Here is a 21,143-nt window from a genome sequence, read left to right as displayed (position 1 = left end):
TAAACTGTATGCCCCTGACTTTTTACTGCAATAGGAGCAGCCGTTTCCATCTCTCACACCGGAATTTTGTACTCGTGATGGACTAGTGTCCTGGTTGTTTGTTTTCTTGGTACATCAGGATTGGTTCCAAATACATTGAGATACCATACACCCTTCAGCTGGCAAACTGTTCCACGTCTTCCCCCTGCTTGAGCTCCCAAGGGGCTGACACACGTTAGTACCACCTTGACAGATTTTGTTACCCTGTGATACGGCAATTAGCCATGGTTGTGCCCCGTATGCCAGTACACTTGGTGTCCGGACTATACGTCATGTGTTGTGTGTATTGAATGTGTTTTTGTTTTTCTGAGCATGCTTGATGTGCCATGCACAAATGGTTTTAGGTGTACCCAACCTGGGTGTTTTGTATTTATATGGTTTTAGTTGGTATGTTTTTGACCTTAAATAAACAAATCATATCTCTGCACAAGTGGTCCACACTTCTCTGCCACTATATTAGCCTACTAGGTTCCTTGGCTTAAGAAAAAAAAAATTCTATGATGGTAAAATACCTACTGCCTTTAGAGTCACCTTAATGTAGCGCAACATGCACTAGGGTAATGCAACGGTGTGAACAGACCCCAATATATTGCCTTTGAAGAATTAGTATTATCATAGAATTACCAATGTCTTGAGGGGTTGGTTTTAGCATGGCATAAGTGCCATGGTAATTTGATGAACCAGGCCCAAAAGGTCCTCATGCTTTTATTAAAAGACAAAAGCCTTCATTTCAATATTATAATCAAAAATGTATCCATTGCTGATCTGAGCTGCTTAAAGAACACATGCAATGGCATGGGGGCTGCCAATACTGCCCTGCTTCTCTTGTGACTGTTGTACTACAAACAAATATAAGAGCTGTCAGTGCTGATCCACTTCTGAAAATGCTAGTTGCCTGGAAATTTTGAGTAAACTTGGAGCTCATTTTCTACATATTTGTTCGCGGTCAGTCAGTATCCTAAAGCTCTACTCCAGGCAAACAGATATAATTGCAGGGGAAATACATATGTACGAGATGGTTGAAACAGTTTTTTGTTTTCGTCCACCCAGTCCTGAGCTTTACACAGCTCTGCCCCACAACACATCCCTGTCATGCATGGGAGGGGACCTGACCTTTTCCTTGCTGCAGTTTCACTTTCACTTACAGACTACCCCCCACCCTGTGACTGTAGGAAGAAATAAAAAAACAATACACTGGTGAGCTAGTCTCTGTCACCCTTTTTTTCTCCCCCTATCAGTATGATCCTTGGACTGCAGCATACCTAATTGTCTTTCTGAGCTCTGCTATGCAGACTGTACAGGGACCACAGCAGACGGAAACCAAGTCAACCCCAGATACACAGTTGGTATTTAAAAAAAAAATAGAATAATTACAGAGCTGGATTTATTGTGCTGGAATTTTTAAATTAAGGCTCAAATGACAGCCCAGCATGTACTTCTTGTTTCCCTAAGCATTTTTTTTATCAACTTGATAAGTGTATATAAACCGGGTAGTACTTCTTCTTATAAGCGGGGGGGGGGGGCAGTGCTGCTGCCGCCGAATCTCGGATAGTACTACTTCTGATAAGCGTCCCTCCCCCATGTTCTTTTTACCCCCCCTACCGCATACCGCACACCAGGAGATTCAGTTTGTTGTTCCCGGCCGGACTAAAAGGAAGTGAGCACTGAGTGTGTGCACTTTCTGTCAGTCCGGACGGAAACAGGACACTGAATCTCCTGTACCGCGCGGCTACGGTACCCGGCCAGACTGCAGGAGGAGGCTGCAGCACTTATAGGAAGCGGCTGCGCAGTGGCGCGGCAAGGGCCCGTCCTGCTGGGGCCCCTGGTCATCTCGGGGGCCCCAAGCAGTTGTTTGCTTTGCCTGTCCTGTTCCGACGGGCCTGATTGTATGAAAACGATCAACTTTTCAAGCATCAACTTATCATACTGTATATGGCAGACCACTGGTAAAAGAAGTAAAACATAAAATCACCAAACATTCTCCCTGCTAGTTTTCCCCAATCTTTATGTATAATTTCCAGGCTGCCATAATCTCTGGATGTAGCAAGCTTAACAGAAATGGATATATAGTTCTAAGCTTAGAATTTACATAGTGAGGTGTGACAGTGTGAGGCAAGCTTAAAGATATATTACTCCAGTCATACCTGTTTATTGAGCTGACGCTGGGCACTGTGTCATTGTCACATACTCGTTCTGCTAGCAGTCTGTCCCTGATCTCCCATGCAAACATAGTGGGGTTTTGCCTCTTGTAATCTGCAATTTTATCTACAACTTTGGGAGTGGCAACCTTTGGTTTTGATCCACCAATCACACCAGGTTTAATACTGCCAGTTTCATAGTACCTGCAAAAAAAAAAAAGGACAGTATGTTTTAAAACAAATAATATAACTGACAAAGGACACAATAGAAGGATATGTCAAAAGGGACATTTTAGAGTGTACAATAAATATACATTCATTCAAAATGCATTCACAACTCACAGTCTATGTGACAAAAGGCATGTAAGGAATGTCATTCTGATAGATCTGGCAGCATTTTCAGAAATTGCACAATGAGGCTTAGCGTGCAGTTTTCTCATGGAGTAAGAATAAATATGATGATAAAGGCATAAGCTTGTGAAAACAATGTCTATTAATCAAACACGGTCATAGGAAACAAATCACATTTAAGACCATTTTCACTAAACACGGTGGCAGCCAATTGTGTTAGCTGGCAAAATGCACTTACTTGAAACGGTTCCCTTATTGATGTGGTAATTTGATGAAACCAGCCAGTAGAAACATTCCTGGACTATATATATTTAATTATTTTGCTGATACAATTTATTTATTTAACTGAATTGTCAATTTGACCACATACAATGTCTTTTAATATGTATGTATTGTATGAACCCTTTTTTTACTTCACTTATTATTATTTTTTTATGAGATTATAATTAATCATTTCAGTCTAGCCAATGATGTCCAACAATCACATTTGCAGGATATGAGTAGATCACCTAGGCTAAACACATCGCAACAAGCAAAAAAAAAAAATGGGTACATCCACTGAACTCTATAAACAGTGGCCGGGATTCAGAAAGGACTTCCGATGGCGTATCTCCAGATACGCCGTCGTAAGTCCAAATGAGCGCCGTCGTATATATGCGCTTATTCAGAAAGGCAGTTACTCCTGAATTTGGGCAAGATACGACCGACGTAAGTCTCTTACGCCGTCGTATCTTGGGTGCATATTTACGATGGCCGCAAGGGGCGCTTCTATAGATTTACGCGTCGAATATGCAAATGACCTAGATACGCCGATTCACGAACGTACTTGTGCCTGTTGGATTTAGCTACGCCGTTTACGTAAGGCTTTCGTCAGGCGTAAGTTTACCCCTCATAAAGCAGGGGTAAGTCATGTTAAGGTATGGACGTTGGAAACGTCGGAACAGCGTCGTATTTTACGTTGTTTGCGTAAGTCGTACGTGAATGGGGCTGGGCGTAAGTTACGTTCACATCTAAAGCATTGAGCCAACGTATCTTAGGGAGTATTTGCGACGTGATTCTGAGCATGCGCGCGCATGCCCCGTTCGATCGGCCATGCATTTACATGGGGTTACGGTTAATTTAAATATAACACGCCCACGGCCTTGCTACTTTGAATTAGGCGGGCTTACGCCGGCCATTTTACGTTACGCCGGCGTAAGAAAGGGAGCAAGTCCTTTCTGAATACAGTACGAGCCACTCTAAGTTACGTCGGCGTAGCGCATATCAAATGCGCTACGCCGCACTAAAGATAAGACAATCTCTCTGAATCCCGGCCTGTGTGTTTATTTTCTAAATAAGTAATTTTTTTGGATATCAAGGGAACCCGAAGGATAGAAATACTGAAGCTTTCAAAGACAACATACTTTTAATGTTGCACATTCTGCAGACATTGTCCTCAATTCATTTACAATTTGCACCCTTGGTATTTCATGTATTCCCTGCACACACCTGGTGGTTTTGTCAATGAATCTGTTATTTGAATGCTCAATATTTTTTGGCACGATGAAGGTAAGTATTGATTTGAAAAAATCAGTGCTAAGGCTAAGTTAGGGTTAGTGATTATTGGTTAGGATGATTGTAGGGGAGTAAGTGTTACGTTTTAGGGTAGGGCAAATTGTAAGTGTAAGGGTAAATGTTAACGCTAAACACCATCTTTAGAAAAAAAACAGCCCAATTAAAAGTAAAAAATAAAATAGCTTTAGCTCAAATACTCACCTTTCGTCATTAGCTTGGAGTACATCTACTGCACCCCTAGATGTTTTTGGTCTTGCTGCTTGAATGACATCATCATTCAACCCATTTCCTCGAAACCCAGCCTATCATGGAACCTTGCCTCTAGGGGTAAAGTCATCATGCACTCCAGGCCCGGAACATTATTACTAGTGCACGTAAATAGCACTAACATTTCATAACACAAGAGTTGTTTAGTGCAGCAGTAAGGACCATCCAAGGTTGCTACCAGAGAAAAAGATGAAGGATCTATGAGGTCAATAGATCTGCCAAACGAATCTTGGAAAAAAAAGTATGTATACTTATATTTAAAAAAATGTGAGGTGAGCCCTAAGGGAGGCGTGGGCTAAACTTAGACTTCAGCTTTAGGGGATAGGTTCCAGTGTTAGTTTAAGGGTATAGTTAGGGGTTAGGTTACATTTTAGAGTTCAGGAGAGAGGAAGATTAAGTATGAGGGTTGGCCTGAGGTTAAGGGTCTTTGGGTTTACTTTAGAGTTTTGTTTAGAGTGTTTCTCTGCACTAAAAAAATGACCGGTGACAGAATCTCAAAGCTGAAAACAAGTGAGCATCCCTTTTTTGGGGGGATGTTGACTTACTAGGTGATAAAGATAAAGACAGCATTGGCAGCTCCTGTATTTTTTCTCTGACAGCATGTAGGCTACACTGACAGCACTACTTTAAAGCGGGGGTTCACCCAAATATAATTTTTTAACATTACATTCAGCCGAGTTGTCCTAATGACAATCGGCTGTTTTTTTATTTTTTTTCCCCGTACATACCTTATTTCACCGCCGCTTCCGGGTATGTCTTCTCCGGGACTGGACGTTCCTATCTGATTGACAGGCTTCCGACCGTCGCATACTACGCGTCACGAGTTGCCGAAAGAAGCTGAACGTCGGTGCGGCTCTATACGGCGCCTGCGCACCGACGTTTCGGCTTCTTTCGGCAACTTGTGACGCGTAGTATGCGACGGTCGGAAGCCTGTCAATCAGATAGGAACGCCCAGTTCCGCAGAAGGCATACCCAGAAGCGGCGGTGAAAATAAGGTATGTACGGGGAAAATAAAAAAAAAAACAGCCGATTGTCATTAGGACAACTCGGCTGAATGTAATGTTAAAAAATTGGTTTTTGGGTGAACCTCCACTTTAAGATAGCAGTATACATAAGGCCCAATATAAAATATAATAATATGCCTTGACTATTTTTTAATATACACAGTATTACACAACCCAACTCTGAACTTTCTGAAGAGTTCAAAAGACATAAGGCATTAACACAGCATGTTTATTATGAAATCAATTCCCCTTCTAATTGCATTCATTTTTTTACTGACATCTCTGATTACAGAGCAATATTATTTGGTAAACTAAACAGGGTTTCACTGTAATTAATATTTATACAAATAATGAGCTATGAAATTCCAATTTATTGCTGACAGCTTAAATGAAACAAATCAACATGCTTAACTTCAGAATGCCAACTTATATAAATGTACCCATCCTTGTCCTGTTGTACTTTTGTCATGCCTAACTTGAACACAGAAATATTTTCGTGTACATAACTGCTGGAATACTGTGCCACTCAATGACCACGTATTCTCATTTCAAGTTCTACACAGCCTGTTGCCTTTATCTAAATCTGTGTTTAACAAACATTTTACTAGTTGCCACGTATATACCACAGGTTTCATACTTACAGGCAAGAAGGCAGGGGTGTTAATAAATAAAGGCAGCGGAAAGAGTACATATAGGCTAGCATTACATGGGTTATTTTTAGTTTCATAGAGATAATAATATTAATCACTACTAAACTGATGGAACAAGTTGGTGTCATTAAACCCACATTGTTAAAAATTATTATTAAATTCTGCATTACATGAGAAATTCATTTTCTATATTCTTCAAAAAACTTGGTTGATCCTGCTGTTCTCTATCTCCCCCTTCTGTCCATGTCACCACTGCAGTTGGAGATTTTGTAGAGCAGAGTTGATAACGAGCACACATGCTCAGTTTATAGTATTTTCAACCCTGAGCATTTCCTCCCTATTACATCTGAGCAGCCCATGTGACTATAGAGTCACACATTTGGTGGGTGTTTACACATTAGTGAATGACAGCCCACTCCCTCCTCCATGCCCACTAACCAGCTAAACACAATGGGAGTGGAATATTACATACTGATTGATAGAGGATTCACCTCCCTGTTATTCAGAGATAAGATACAGGTTGGAGGAGTGTGACACAGTCTGTGACTGGCAGAAATCTGTTTACTTCATGCTATTGCCAACAAATAATAAAGATTTAATTTCAAATATATATTTGTATGACAATTTAAAACAGTTTATTGATATGAATTATTTATTTTTATTCTGTTTCCCAAAGTATGTTTTCTTTATTTTGAACATGTGACCAGTAGCAGAGGACTAAAAGCTCCTCCACTGTTTCCCTGCAGACAGACTGGGAAAGAGCTGGGTCATGTGACAGCTGTATACTGATTAGAAAAAAAATCTATTTTTTAATAAATTTTTTGTTAAAATAATTACAGTTCCATCATCCACATGCAGATAATGGAGTCTGTTGTGCTGTCAACACTTCCGTGAATCATTTAAAACAATCTGTTTTTTAAAAACAAAATCTAAAGTCAAAGGTAATATGATAAAGTTAAACATAATGGGGGGGTTACTAAAACTGGTGCGTGCACAATCTGGTGCAGCTCTGCATAGAAACCAGAATCAGTTTCCAAGTTTCATTGTCAAAGCTTAACTGAACAAGCTGAAGTTAGAAGCTGTTTGGCTACCATGAACAGTTGCACTAGATTTTGAGCGCTCCAGTTTTAGTAAATTTCCTCCAATCTGTATCTCAAACCGACATTTAATCATCAGTAACAAAACATTATTGAGCCACTGATTCTGCAGAACCAGACATGCAGACAGCATCCACTCTCCATGATAACTGGCTTTGCCCATATCCTAGGTCTTACTAGAAAATAAGAAAGTTCATGGGTCAAGGTGGAACCGGCAGTCAGATGCCTGGTTGTTAACCCTTAGCAACTAAGCATCTGGTTGCCGGTGCCCCCTTGACCTATGATCTTTCTTATTTTCTAGTAAGACCTAGGATATGGGCAAAGCCTTAGCAACCCTTAGCAACCAGGCATCTGTTTGCACATCAAAATGCCCTAGTATTTGTCCTCAATGTGCCATCTGCAGAAAATATAAATAGACACCTAGTAGGAGATTTACTAAAACTGGAATGTGCAAAATCTGGTGCAGCTCTGCAGAGAAACTAACCAGCTTCCAGGTTTTATTGTCAAAGTGTATTTGAACAAGCTAAAGTTAGAAGCTGATTTGCTACCATGCACAACTGCACCAGATTCTTTGTGCCCCAGTTTTAGTAAATCTCTCACTTAGTTACATGGAGGAGGCTTTTCTACAAGTAAGTGATAGTTTTACACGTTTAATATTGCCACAGCTGCTGCAGCTACAGCAGAAGAACATCACCCAAAAAGTGAAGATCTCCTTACTTGCCAGTTATTAACTCAAGTCGAAAATCGTTAACAAAGTTAAATGACTCATGCATTATTATGTCTTAAATTATTGCTACTGTATTTGCCAGTGTATAAGGCGACTGGGCGTATAAGACGACCCCCTAATTTTACATTTTTTTTATGATTTTTTTGCCTGTACTCACCGTATAAGACGACCCCCCTTCCGAGGCTTCCGACGCTTCATATTTCTTCCTTCTGGAGCCATATTCTTCCTTCCTTTATGCTGGAGCTGAAGCCAATCATGGCGAGCAATGTATTCTATTAATGAATACAAAGCCTACTTGGATTGGCAGAGGCTATAACATCATCAGCCCATGCCTCTCTGACACTCAAAGCCAATCCGAGCAGGCTACTGTATGTAGCCTGTTCAGATTGGCAGAGGTTGTTACTCCAATCCGAGCAGGCTCTGTATTAATTTGAATACATCGCTCACCGGGATTGGCTAAGTGGTATACACTGTATGTAGCCAAAGCTACATACAGTATTACTGCACATCCAGCAGGCATCTGAGCAGCTGACCCGACGTATAAGACGACCCCTGCTTTTTGGCCAGTTTTTTAAGTGTAAAAGGTAGTCTTATACGCCAGCAAATACAGTATATTTTTTTTTCTTTGCCTACTAAAAGCCAAAACGTATTGCTAAAAAAGAAAAAAAAGAAAATCCTACACTTTGATATTCAAAGATCATGCCTAATATTGAATTACTGTGGCAGCTTGTTTCAGTATGTTGACATATTTCATAAACTATGTAATATTTTTCATAATCTGCATTGTGTTACCTGCCAAGGATCTTGCTGACACATCCATGGCTGACCCGTAGTTGCCTTGAGATGTCACACGGCCGCACACCCTGATGGGCAAGTTCCACTATTCTTTGACGTACTACATCAGGAAGGGGTCGGCCATTTACAAACACACCACCTAGCTGATTGACTCCTCCATGTCCTTGGGAAGAAGAACAAGAGAAAGAACAATTTATTTGATAATAATCTTTTTGTTATTTTGTAAGTGTTTCATTTAATTTTAAAATGAGAATGTTGGAAGTACCTTCAAATGTATAATGTATGTAAGAAAAATTTATTTAAGCAAACTACGGTATAAGCTTTATACACAAGAACAAAAGGCTGTCAGTATTTTCATTACCATTCATTCTTTGTTTTGATTTTACTATTAAAACGTTTTATTTTTTTAATTACTTGCGTAAAGCACAAACATCACACAAGCTAATGTTCCTTAAAATAACCACTAACTCCAGGCTGCCAATGATAATATGTGATATTTTTATTGGGTAGAACAGAAAAATAAGTAATTAGAGAGGGTGGGAAGCCAACAATTTGTGAATTAAAAAATATATAAAAAGGCTTTCAATAGTTAATTACCCCCCGTGTGTGAAAAAGCAACAGCTCCACATTAGTAAATTACCCACTTCATGCTAAAAAGTAACAATAATAAAGTAAGACTTCACTAAAAATAAGATAAAACTGAATGTTGCACTGTAGCATCAGATACTGCTGATATGCATTTTTTACATTTGACTGGAACACGGAAAGGGTCTGTAGTGCTACCCCTGTAGGAGCTAATATGGCGTTTGGGTTAGATGTAGTCAGCTGATCAGCTTCTAACTTTATCATTGACTCTTTATCATCATCCGACAACCACCACTTTGCGCCACCCCACAGAGGACTTCTCTTTCTCTGAGCTCTCTCCTGATTTCTCCTGTCTAACAGAGTCTAAAGTAAAACCTTGGATTGCGAGCATAATTCGTTCCAGAAACATGCTTGTAATCCAAAGCACTTGTATATCAAAGCAAATTTCCCCATAAGAAATAATGGAAACTTAAATGATTCGTTCCACAACCATTTATTTATAGGTCATTCAGTTTATAGTCCATACAAAAAGATTATAGCAATGTGATAGGTTGTGTAACCATAAAATGACCATCCACAAATGGAAGCCTCCACAAGGGGATTAGAAGCAAAATCCATCAGAAGCTACAGAGTATTAAAGAGAAGAGAGGTGTCTCTAATGCCGCGTACACACCATCACTTTATGTGATGGAAAAAAACGTCATTTTCTGTGAAGTAAAAAACGACATTTTTGAAACTTCAATTTTCAAAAACGACGTTGCCTACACACCATCGTTTTTTCACAATGCTCTAGCAAAGCGAGGTTACGTTCACCACTTTTTTCCGTTGAAGCTTGCTTCATAACTAGCTTCTGGGCATGCGCGGGTTTAAAAACGTCGTTTTAATCGTCGTTTTTTGCTACACACGGTCAATTTCTGTGACACAAAAAAACGACGTTTTGAAAAACGACACCAAAAATTGAAGCATGCTTCAATTTTTTTGTCGTTTTTCACAAGACATAAAACAACGTTTTCCCCCACACACGGTCATTTAAATTGACGTTTTTAAAAAGGTCGTTTTTTTTCATCACATAAAGTGATGGTGTGTACGAGGCATAAGTGTAGCAATATGTTGCTAAATGTTGTACCTTCATTAAATAAAACCATATTGCTACACTTAGAAGCGTCTCTCTTCTCTTTTATACTCAGTTGTGACATGACGCTACTTATATATCAAGACATTGCTTGTATATCAAGTCAAATTTTATTTCAAAATTTAGCTTGTCTTGCAAAACGCTCTCAAACCAAGTTACTTTCAAACCAAGGTTTTACTGTATTAATATCTAAGTTCTCTCACTAGTTCTGAATAGGTGGGAGCAGTTCTGGGTCCTTTGAGAAGAAGCTTCAGCACGATAGGGTGATTTGGGCAAGCTTCTTGTAAGACTCAATCTGTCTGCCTTGTATAAATCTAAATCTTTTTTTTTTTTTTTTTTTTAAGGAATTGATGTAGGATCATGCCCTCTCAAGTTATACATTCAGAAAGCTTCTTCTCACTTAGCTGGTGCGTGTGCTTTAACTTGTATAATAAATCTATCCGTTTCTCTACTCGTCCAAACACAGCATACAAAGCCTCAATATAGTACAGTAAAACCTTGGATTGCGAGCATAATTCGTTCCAGAAACATGCTTGTAATCCAAAGCACTTGTATATCAAAGCATTTTTTCTACAGGGTATAAAAGAGAAGAGAGGCACCTCTAAGTGAAGCAATAAGTTGCTAAATGTTGTACCTTCATTAAATGTAACCATATTGCTACACTTGGAGGCTCCTCTCTTCTCTTTTATATTTAGTTGTGACATGACGCTACTCTTATATCAAGACATCGCTTGTATATCAAGGCAAAATGTATTAAAACATTTTACTTGTCTTGCAAAATGCTCTTAAACCAAGTTACTCTCAAACCAAGGTTTTACTGTATAAGGCTACACAGTCCTGCTTTCCCAGCTTTATGTTATGAATCACTTCAGCAGCAGAGCCCTTGAGACTCTCACTAATTCTCTGTTTGTTTAAAGCCTCAGAGATGTCCCACTTTTCTAGTGCTTGTGAAGCCTGGTCCATTCATGTTTCAAAGTTATCTTCCCCAAATGGAACTGGAGTCTTCCCTTAGCAGAACCATAACTTTCCATAGCCATAATTGACAAATTTCTCCACTAACTTTCCTACATCAGTGAAGAAGGAAGCAGGAGCTAGTCCTTACGTAGATGCAGGAGTGAGTGTGTACGTTTAAGTCTCTGCCACAGGATTGGGCTTCCAGGATTAGTACACTGACACTTGTGGATGGATTGAACGGTCTCCGACTTCCTCTGTCAGATGGACATGGTCTCTCATAAAATGGGAGGGAATGTCTCTTCTTCACTTTAAAAGGCCCATAGATACAAGCAGAAGTTGGATTCACCTTCATGTCTAGCACAAACACTATCTGCTCTGAATTTAAGGTCTTTATCGCTTGGTCAATCTGCTCCTCAGTCCATTCATCTCCCGAAACATCAAGCACTACACACAGTTCTGGTCGATCATTTTGCTCTTGGCACCGTTTGACAGTTGCAGTGGGGTCCACGTCAACTTTTTCCAGCTCATTATCAAGGTTACTGGCATACACAACAGAGAAATCCTTGGACAAGCTCTCACATGTAGTGCTACCCTCCATAGATGCCGCTGATTAGGATGAGTCCTTTGTTCTTTGCCTCAACCTTTTCAAAAAACCTCAGCCCCTCTAACACACCAGGTTGAGTATGCAAACATACAATATAACAGGAAATCACTGAAGATAATACTTAGTACCCAGTAGTAGCACAATTTAGAAAAAAAACAGGCACCAAATCAGGTAGTAAAGGTAAACTTAATGTATTGTCATTCAATGTGGGTAATAACTAGACAATCATAAAATGGATTAACAGTGGAAATAGCACAATGTAGCATACAAAGTTATTAACAGTAATACAGACACCTTGTGAATTTCCTCAAAGCTCGTGAATTTCCTCAGCTGTCATTATATGGCTGCCATCTCAAACTACATCTCCCAGGATTCTCAGTGCATAGAAGTCTATGGGCTTGCTCGGATTTAGCACTACCCCTGCTGGAGGATGGTTCAGCATGCCATCAGTATCTCAGTTGAGGTAGAGAAGAGGAAAGGATAATGTCTCCATCTCCATATTGCTGAATACATGTATAATCAGGTTTCAGCTTGCAGTCTTCTCATTTACATGCTTTCTTTCATATGCTGCTATTTTATTTTCTATTTATGAACCTGTGGTACAATATTTTATGTTTAATAAGACGCCTGGTACTTAGCGCCAAGGGGCTGTATATTTGCATTAATTGCTGCCTATGCACTTGTGCTGAGAGTGCACGTGCTGCATGCTCCCATCACAGTTACTGTTAACTAACCGAAAGTTTTTTGACCACGTGACCGCCATAACAGCCAATCAGGGCGGTCACGTGATCTTAAGCCGCACCCAACCTCCTGGTGTCATAAACCTCTTAAAGGGCCAGGAGGCACTGGCGCTAAGAGGTTAAAGTGCCTGATGTTATACAGAAAACAGATTTTGTTATAATACATCCCCTGGCCTAGATTAAGATTTTACGCTTCAGAACCTGAGCTTCATAAATACCAAGCTTTCTACAACAGATGGAACTCCTAAAAATGAGCTATAAGTTCCACCTGCTCATTAGATAGAAGACTACATAATATTAATATGCAATATTAAATATTTTAATATTTATTTTCTACAGAAGACATATATTTCATTCCGTGCAACTATATGTTGGTTTGTTGAATTGCAGAATTCTGTCTGATGGAGCTATAGATGCATTTTAAAAGGTTGGGATTGAGGGTGTCTGCCGAGCATAATAAAAGCCTTCAATACCCCTCAGACTTAGTTGTTTATCTTATGTCGGTAAACACCCTTTCCAAGGACCAAAAAAATGGCTGCATTTGCACCTCATAGTATTAGAACTATAGAGGACTGCTAAGAGTCATTTTTGAGAAACGGTCACTCCGATACTTCAGCTAGCACTTACTCTGCAAATGAATTGGATTGTGCATGTGATTAAAGAATTAAAGGATTACATTAGCTTAAGGTGGTTGTAAACCTCAGTCATGAAATCTGAACAAAGCACATATATCTGTAGTGGTTACTGTCTTCTTCAAAGCTCATTTCTCTCTGGTGCTTTGTTCCTCTGTTATCAGCATGAGTCACTTCTGAGAAGTTTTCCTGACACAAGATACAAGCAGCTTGTCTATTCAGGACACAGCTATGTATCCTTCCTTCAGTCCTGTGCTGTGTGTGGAGGGGGGGGTGTCCCTTTTCTCCAATCAGCTCTTACACACTGTCACTGCAGCTCACCACCCCCTCCTCTGTGATACTAACAGATGCAGAAGAATTTTATCACAATTCTTCCCTTTTGAAGAGATGTAGGGAAGAGGGTCAGGCCCCGTACAAACGACCGAGTTTCTCGGCAGAATTCAGCCAGAAACTCGATGGGAGACGTATTCTGCCAAGAAAACCGGTCGTGTGTACACTTTTCGCCGAGGAAACCGACGAGGATCTCGTCGGGCCAAAAAGAGAACATGTTCTCTATTTCCTCGTTAGTCAATGGGAAAAGTTGGCTCGCCGAGATCCTCGGCGGCTTCACAAGGAACTCGACGAGCAAAACGATGTGTTTTGCCCGTCAAGTTTCTCGGACGTGTGTACGGGGCCTCACAGATAAACAAAAGAATTTGTTTTTTCTCTGTGAATCAACTGAGGCTCTTCGCTTCACTCAGTATATGTAAGGGTTTACATCCAGTTTAAGTGTTATTCACTTTTAGTCCATTTTGTTTTGCTGTTTCTAATTGTGCATATTTATAATTTTCCTATGTTTTTCGACTTCCTTGCACCCCATTTCTTTTCTTTTCATTAGAACGATATTTTAAAATAGTTAAGCTAAATTTCTAACTTAACCCCTTGACGCTGGCCGTATGTGAATATGCAGAGGGGCCGCATACTTGCGTGAATTGCTGCATATACATCTGTGCTGAGAGCGTGCACGCTGCGCAGTCCCAGCACTGTTACCGTCCCCTAACCGAAAGCTCCAGATTGCTCATTGTGATCGGAAGTTTTTGGACCATGTGACCACTTGATTATAAACCACGTCCACCTCCCGGCGTCATAAACCTCTTAAAGGGCCGGGAGGCGCCGGCGCTAATGTCTCGTACACACGATCAGTTTTTCTGGAAACCCGTGTTTTTTTTCAGCAGGAAAACGGCTGAAACTTGTCTTGCATACACACGGTCACACTAATATTGTCTGAAATTCCAAACGTCAATAATGCGGTGACGTACAACACGTAAGACGAGCCGAGATCAATGAAGTTCAATAGGCAGTTCGGCTCTTCTGCTTGATTCTGAGCATGCACGTTTTTTTTTCGTGACGTAATTGCATACAGATGACCGCGATTCGCTATAGGAATTTTTCCTGTCACGAAAATTGAGATCCTGCTTTCAATCTTTTCTTGGCAGGAAAACTGACAGAAAAAGTGTGATGGAGCATACACACAGTCGGAATTCCTAACAAAAACCTCACATCGCACTTTTCATGTCAGCAAAACTGATCGTGTGTACGAGGCATAAGAGGTTAAATAATCTTTGCCTCTGCGATAGCGAGTCATACAGACATTTCCTTGAAAAAGTCAGAATTGCGACAGAAAAGGCTGTGAATGATGCATGTTTCCATTAGAACATAGTTTACATAGTTAGGATGAAAAAAGACACAAGTCAATCACATTTAACCAATAGAAAAAAAACATGTAATGACTGTGTGTAAAGGGTTAACTGTGCATTTAAAGAGCCCCAGTGTCAATTCCTCTCAGTTTGCTGGTGCTTGGGTTATTGTTTCAAGAGCTGGAAAATCTCTAGGCAGGATGAGGTAGAAAGTAAAATTTCATACTTGGTTCTACCAAGAAATACTGAAACTCACTAGCTAATGATGCAACCCGGGTCTTGGGACTACAGGAGGATGCATCCAAAGGTATAACAGTGCCCATAATTATTATTTGGATGCCAACATGTGTACTTTTTGCATGTTTTTCTTCTGTTTTTGACAAGTCATTTGGACACTTGTCACTAAATCCAGCAATGGAATTAAAAGGGAAGCATAGCAGGTTGCTGACGGGAGACACATGATTCAAATAAAAAAGCCATAAAAAAGATTTTATTTTTCTACAAATACCGTAAAACCTTGGTTTGAGAGCGTTTTGCAAGACAAGCAACATTTTTTAATAAATTATCCCTTGATATACAAGTGATGTCTTGATATAAGAGTAGCGTCATGTCACAACTGAGTATAAAAAAGAGGAGCCTCTAAGTGTAGCAATATGGTTACATTTAATGAAGGAACAACATTTAGGAACTTGTTGCTACACTTAGAGGTGCCTCTCTTCTCTTTTATACCCTATAAAAAAAATGCTTTGATATACAAGTTCTTTGGATTACAAGCATGTTTCTGGAAAGAATTATGCTCGCAAACCAAGGTTTTACTGTACTTTCTCTGTACAATGAACAGTTTAATGACACATTCTACAGTAATGTTGTACATGGTTGTTTTTATGAACATTGCTACATTGGTTTCCATATTTTTTTAGTAATGTAAACATAGAAACTTTTTAGTCCCCTTTCACACCTATACGACTTGTCTCACGATTTTGTACTGCAAAATGGTATGACAAGTTAGTATCCATGATTTTCAATGAACACCATTCATACTGGCACGACTTTAACCACTTAACCCCCGGACCATATTGCTGCCCAAAGACCAGAGCACTTTTTGCGATTCGGGACTGCGCCGAATTAACTGACAATTGCGCGGTCGTGCGACGTGGCTCCCAAACAAAATTGGCGTCCTTTTTTTCCCACAAATAGAGCTTTCTTTTGGTGGTATTTGATCACCTCTACGGTTTTTATTTTTTGCGCTATGAACAAAAATAGAGCGACAATTTTGAAAAAAATGAATACTTTTTACTTTTTGCTGTAATAAATATCCCCCAAAAATATATAAAAAAACATATTTTTTCCTCAGTTTAGGACGATACGTATTCTTCTACATATTTTTCGTAAAAAAAAATCGCAATAAGTGTTTATTGATTGGTTTGCGCAAAAGTTATAGCGTTTACAAAATAGAGGGTATTTTTATGGCATTTTTTTATATATTTTTTTACTAGTAATGGCGGCGATCGGCGATTTTTTTTCGGTACTGCGACATTATGGCGGACACTTCGGACACTTTTGACACATTTTTGGGACCATTGGCATTTTTATAGCGATCAGTGCTATAAAAATGCATTGGATTACTATAAAAATGCCACTGGCAGTGAAGGGGTTAACACTAGGGGCGGGGAAGGGGTTAGGTATGTCCCTGCATGTGTTCTTACTGTGGGGGGGGTGGGGGGTGGCCTCACTAAGGGTAACACTGATCCTCTGTTCATACATTGTATGAACAGAAGATCAGCATTTCCCCCCCTGACAGGACCGGGAGCTGTGTGTTTACACACACAGCTCCCGATCCCCGCTCTGTAACGAGCAAGCGCGGGTGCCCGGCGGCGATCGAGCCCGCCGGGCACACGCACGGAAGTCGGGGGCACGCGCGCCTCCGGCGGCGCGCACGCTCCCCTAGTGGCCGCTCAAAGAGCAGCCGGATAGCTACGGGCTCTCGCCCAGGAGAGCCGACCTGCCGCCGTAGAATGACAGCGGCTGGTTGGCAAGTAGTTAAGTAGTGCCGACTTCAAAGTAGTCCCTGTACTACTTTGGTCCAACTTCCATGCGAGTTGATGTCCATAGACCTCAATGTTAAACCCTCAAGTAGCATGCAAATCGTACCTGAATAATATAGACTCGATAATGAGCAAATCATTCGATTTATCCGTGAGTGCCCAGCTATTTATGATTTGTGTGACCCAAACTACAAAGGCAAGATAAACTACAAAGACAAACTACAAAGACAATATCCCACTGACCACCAATGAAGGGGACATTCTTCCCACTGACCACCAATGAAGGGGACATTCTTCCCACTGACCACCAATGAAGGGAACATTCTTCACACTGATCACCAATGAAGGGGACATTCTTTCCACTGACCACCAATGAAGGGAACGTTCTTCCACTGACCACCAATGTAAGAAGCATTCTTCTCACTGACCACCAATGCAAGGAGCATTCTTTCCACTGACCACCAATGTAAGGAGCATTCATCTCACTGACCACCAATGTAAGGAGCATTCTTTCCACTGATCATCAATGTAAGGAGCATTCTTCCCACTGACCACCGATGTAAGGGAACATTCTTCCCACTGACCACCAATGTAAGGAGCATTCTTCTCACTGACCACCAATGTAAGGAGCATTTTTCCCACTGACCACCAATGTAAGGGACATCCTTCCCACTGATCACCAATGTAAGGGACATCCTTCCCACTGACCACCAATGTAAGGGAAATTCTTCCCACTGATCACCAATGTAAGGAGCATTCTTCTCACTGATCACCAATGTAAGGGATATCCTTCCCACTGATCACCAATGTAAGAGAACATTCTTCCCACTGATCACCAATGTAAGGGAAATTCTTCCCACTGATCACCAATGTAAGGAGCATTCTTCTCACTGACCACCAATGTAAGGGACATCCTTCCCACTGCCACCAATGTAAGGAGCATTCTTCTCATTCTTCATTATAGAGGACCCTTCTCTGCCTCCGCTTCTCCTCCTCTTCTTCCTCATGCACTGCTACTGCTGCAGCAGCAATGACAACTGCGGTGTCAGGAAAAGGAATTGCCTCACACCATGTATGTTTTCATTGGTTAATGCCAAAGTTGTGGCAAAGTCGAAGTTGTACTGATCCCAAATCGTGGACCGCAAAATCACGCAAAATCGCGGTAAAATCGCGGCAAAATCGCACGACTTTGAAGTTGTATAAGTGTGAAAGGGGCCTTACTAAGGTAATTGTAAAATGTTAACTGGAACAAAAAAAAAAGATACCTAAAAGGTACACAATTAGGCTCACATAAAATAATACAATGATATGTTTTCATCAAGATACATTAAAGACAGTAATAAGGTAGCAAGAGGAATATGAAGGGTATCTGTGTAAATATTCGTATAATTACCAGTTCTACAGGCAGAAAAAGAGAAGACATTTGTTAAGTGTATGACAGGAAGGTCAAATGCATCTCAGCTCCATTTTTTAAGCATGAACAATTACAACACTTATCCCACGAGGTGAGCATTCTGCAGGGATCTATTAAGGAGGCAGAGGATGGTCATAGACATTTGCAGACATGTCTGTGAAGTTCTACAAAGTAGGACAATTAGTGAGCAGTGACATACAAATGAATCATGCTAATGTCTACCCTTCTGTCATAAAATAACACATTATTACCTTGAGCTGGTGCATCGCTGAGTAACTGCTAAGCAGGATGAAGAACGTCCACTTTAGATTGTACACATTATGTTGTCCCACCAGGGCCGTCTTAATAGCATCACGGGCCCCTGGGCAAAGTAATGCCCCTGGGCCCCTACAATGATGACAGTGCAGGTAAACAGACATTAAGTAGGTAGGAGGCAGACTGCCTCTCCTTTGCATCTATCACTCTCAGTGCCATCATGGGGCCCCCAATTTCAGGGCAGTGTGGGCTCAAGGACCAGATTCTTTGGGGAAAGTGCAGGGGGCCCCCCATGCAGCTGGGGCCCCTGGGCAGTGCCCAGATGTGCCCTCTCATTAAGACAGCCCTGTGTCCCACTACTGCATGAAAAAAATATAGCTGATTTTCCCCTGGTTCCCTTCCGCTGAATCATAGTCAGTAGGCAAATAAAACACACCTGTCAATATCAGTGTTTATGCAAAGGCCCTAATATAGCAAATACTAGAGCGGCTGTAGTTTTTCTATAGAATGTTTATGATCTGCTTCATAATATGGATTTGGTTTGGGTGGAACAATGTGTATGTCAAGCCAAATAAAACATTTCTAGTTTTGGATACAGTAGGCATGGACTAAGAGCCGGTTCACACTGGGGCGGCACGACTTTGGGGGCGACTCGGCAAGTCGTCCTGAAGACGACTTCAGAGGCTACTTGCAAAATGACCTCTGTATAGAAGTCAATGCAAGTCGCCCCGAGTTGCCCCCGAAGTCGTACAAGAATCTTTTTCTAAGTCGGAGCGACTTGCGTCTCTCCTTTTAGAACGGTTCTGGTGAATAGAACGGGACGCGACTTGTCAGGCGGCTGAGTCGCCTGACGAGTCGCCCCAGTGTGAAACGGCTCTAAAAGTCCTGTTGTTTTTTTACTGATACCTGTCTATTCAAAATGAATGCCCCGTACACACGATCGGAACTTCTTATGGAAAAAGTCAGATCGACTTTTTCCATCGGATTTTCCGATCGTGTGTAGCCCCATCTGAGTTTTTTCATCGGAAATTCTGATGAATTTCATCGGACTTTAGATATAGAACATATTCTATATTTTTCCGATGGAATTCCGATGCGATTTGGCCGGGCAAAAGCCTGATCATGTGTACACGGCATAAGAAAGGGTTTTGCTGGACATACACTTAATTTTTTTAAAATAACAAACATGTCATACTTGCCTCCACTGTGCAGCTCTTTTTTGTGGCCCCGATCCACATCTTCTAGGGGCCCCCCGGCGACGCTCGCAGCTCCAAGCCACATAGTTTAACCCCCCCTATGAGAAGCGCTCAAGTGTTAACTTGCGGGCGTGCTCCTGAGTCCATCTTTGGGCGTCCATAGATGCTGAATGTAGGACTTGGCCCCGCCCTCCAGCACCCGCGTCATTGGAATTAATTGACAGCAGCGGGAGCCAATGGCTGCGCTGTTATCAATCTATCCAATCGAGAGCCGGGACTGCGTGCAGAGAGGGACAACGCGTCTCCGCCGAGGGAAATACGGGGCTCAGGTGAGTGAAACAGGGGGGCTGGGGGGGCCGGTCACTGTCAGAAGTTTAGGATGCATTAAGGTGAAAAAACACAAGGGTTTACAGCCCCTTTAAGCTTTCAGTTGCTCCAGGTTACAATTTTAAACTGCAACAAATATGAGCTACTTCTCGTCCCGCAATTCTGCCTCATTCCTTCATTCAAGACATTGTTGCACTCATGATTCATCTCAAGGCAAAAGGGGCAGGGCTTGTTTGGAATATGCAGGGTTTTTCTGTGTTACTATCATATTAAAGATGAGCTCCAGGTAGGTTTATTTAAAACAAAATCAGTGTATTAATAAAAAAAAAATCATAAATGTAAGTCCCTAATTTGTCTTGATATCAACATCTTGTCCTCCTGAAAAGCAGGAACAGGAGAAGGAAAGGCTAGCAGAAACGGAACTGTAAAAGCTGTAACCAATAAAGGCAAGCAGAAGGGAAAGTTATATTCGGCTCCATGCACCATGGGCTTAAATAAATGCCAGTTGCCCTGGCAGAAAAAAAAAACATATAAATCATTTTTGTACACAGTTTAGGCGAGCTACGGAGAGTTAGTAATTTTTTTGCCAGAAAGCTCCAATTAAAATGAAAATCAGAAGGCTTTTGTCCTGCCTCTAAGGCCCCGTACACACGGTCGGACACAGGGCCGATCCTGGGGTCACAGGCGCCTGGGTGCAGAAATATTTCTGGCGCCCCCACAAAGGGGGCGTGGTCATCTTACCAACTCCTCCCCTTTAAAAAAAATTCTATGGCAATGACTCAAACACAGAGATGCTCCCCTAAGAAGTCTTTGTTACCCTGGGATCCTCCCATGATCTTTTAACAATAAAGAAAATACTGAAAGAGCGTACACTAATGAGACCTGGAGGGGAACCTCTCTGATACTGTTAGGAAGTGCCCCAGACATAGTACAGGAGATGGTCAGAGACTGTAGACATGAT

The 21,143-nt window shown here is 41.2% G+C and overlaps 1 protein-coding gene across 2 annotated transcripts in view; it reads right to left on the bottom strand.

Moving 5' to 3' along the window:
* PAX5 (paired box 5) overlaps positions 1 to 21,143 on the bottom strand; it is a 275,149-nt gene that overhangs the window by 206,052 nt on the left and 47,954 nt on the right. For both annotated transcript variants that reach the window (XM_040361643.1, XM_040361652.1), the window contains exons 2-3: positions 8,620 to 8,785; positions 2,184 to 2,381 (exon numbers count right to left, since the gene is read on the bottom strand). In XM_040361643.1, the coding sequence (XP_040217577.1) occupies positions 2,184 to 2,381; positions 8,620 to 8,785 (364 nt within the window). The remainder of the gene's footprint in view (positions 1 to 2,183; positions 2,382 to 8,619; positions 8,786 to 21,143) is intronic.

The sequence above is a fragment of the Rana temporaria genome, chromosome 1, assembly GCF_905171775.1.
Source record: "Rana temporaria chromosome 1, aRanTem1.1, whole genome shotgun sequence".
In the NCBI taxonomy this organism is placed as follows: Eukaryota; Metazoa; Chordata; class Amphibia; order Anura; family Ranidae; genus Rana; species Rana temporaria.
This window is presented reverse-complemented; position numbering and strand designations above follow the sequence as displayed.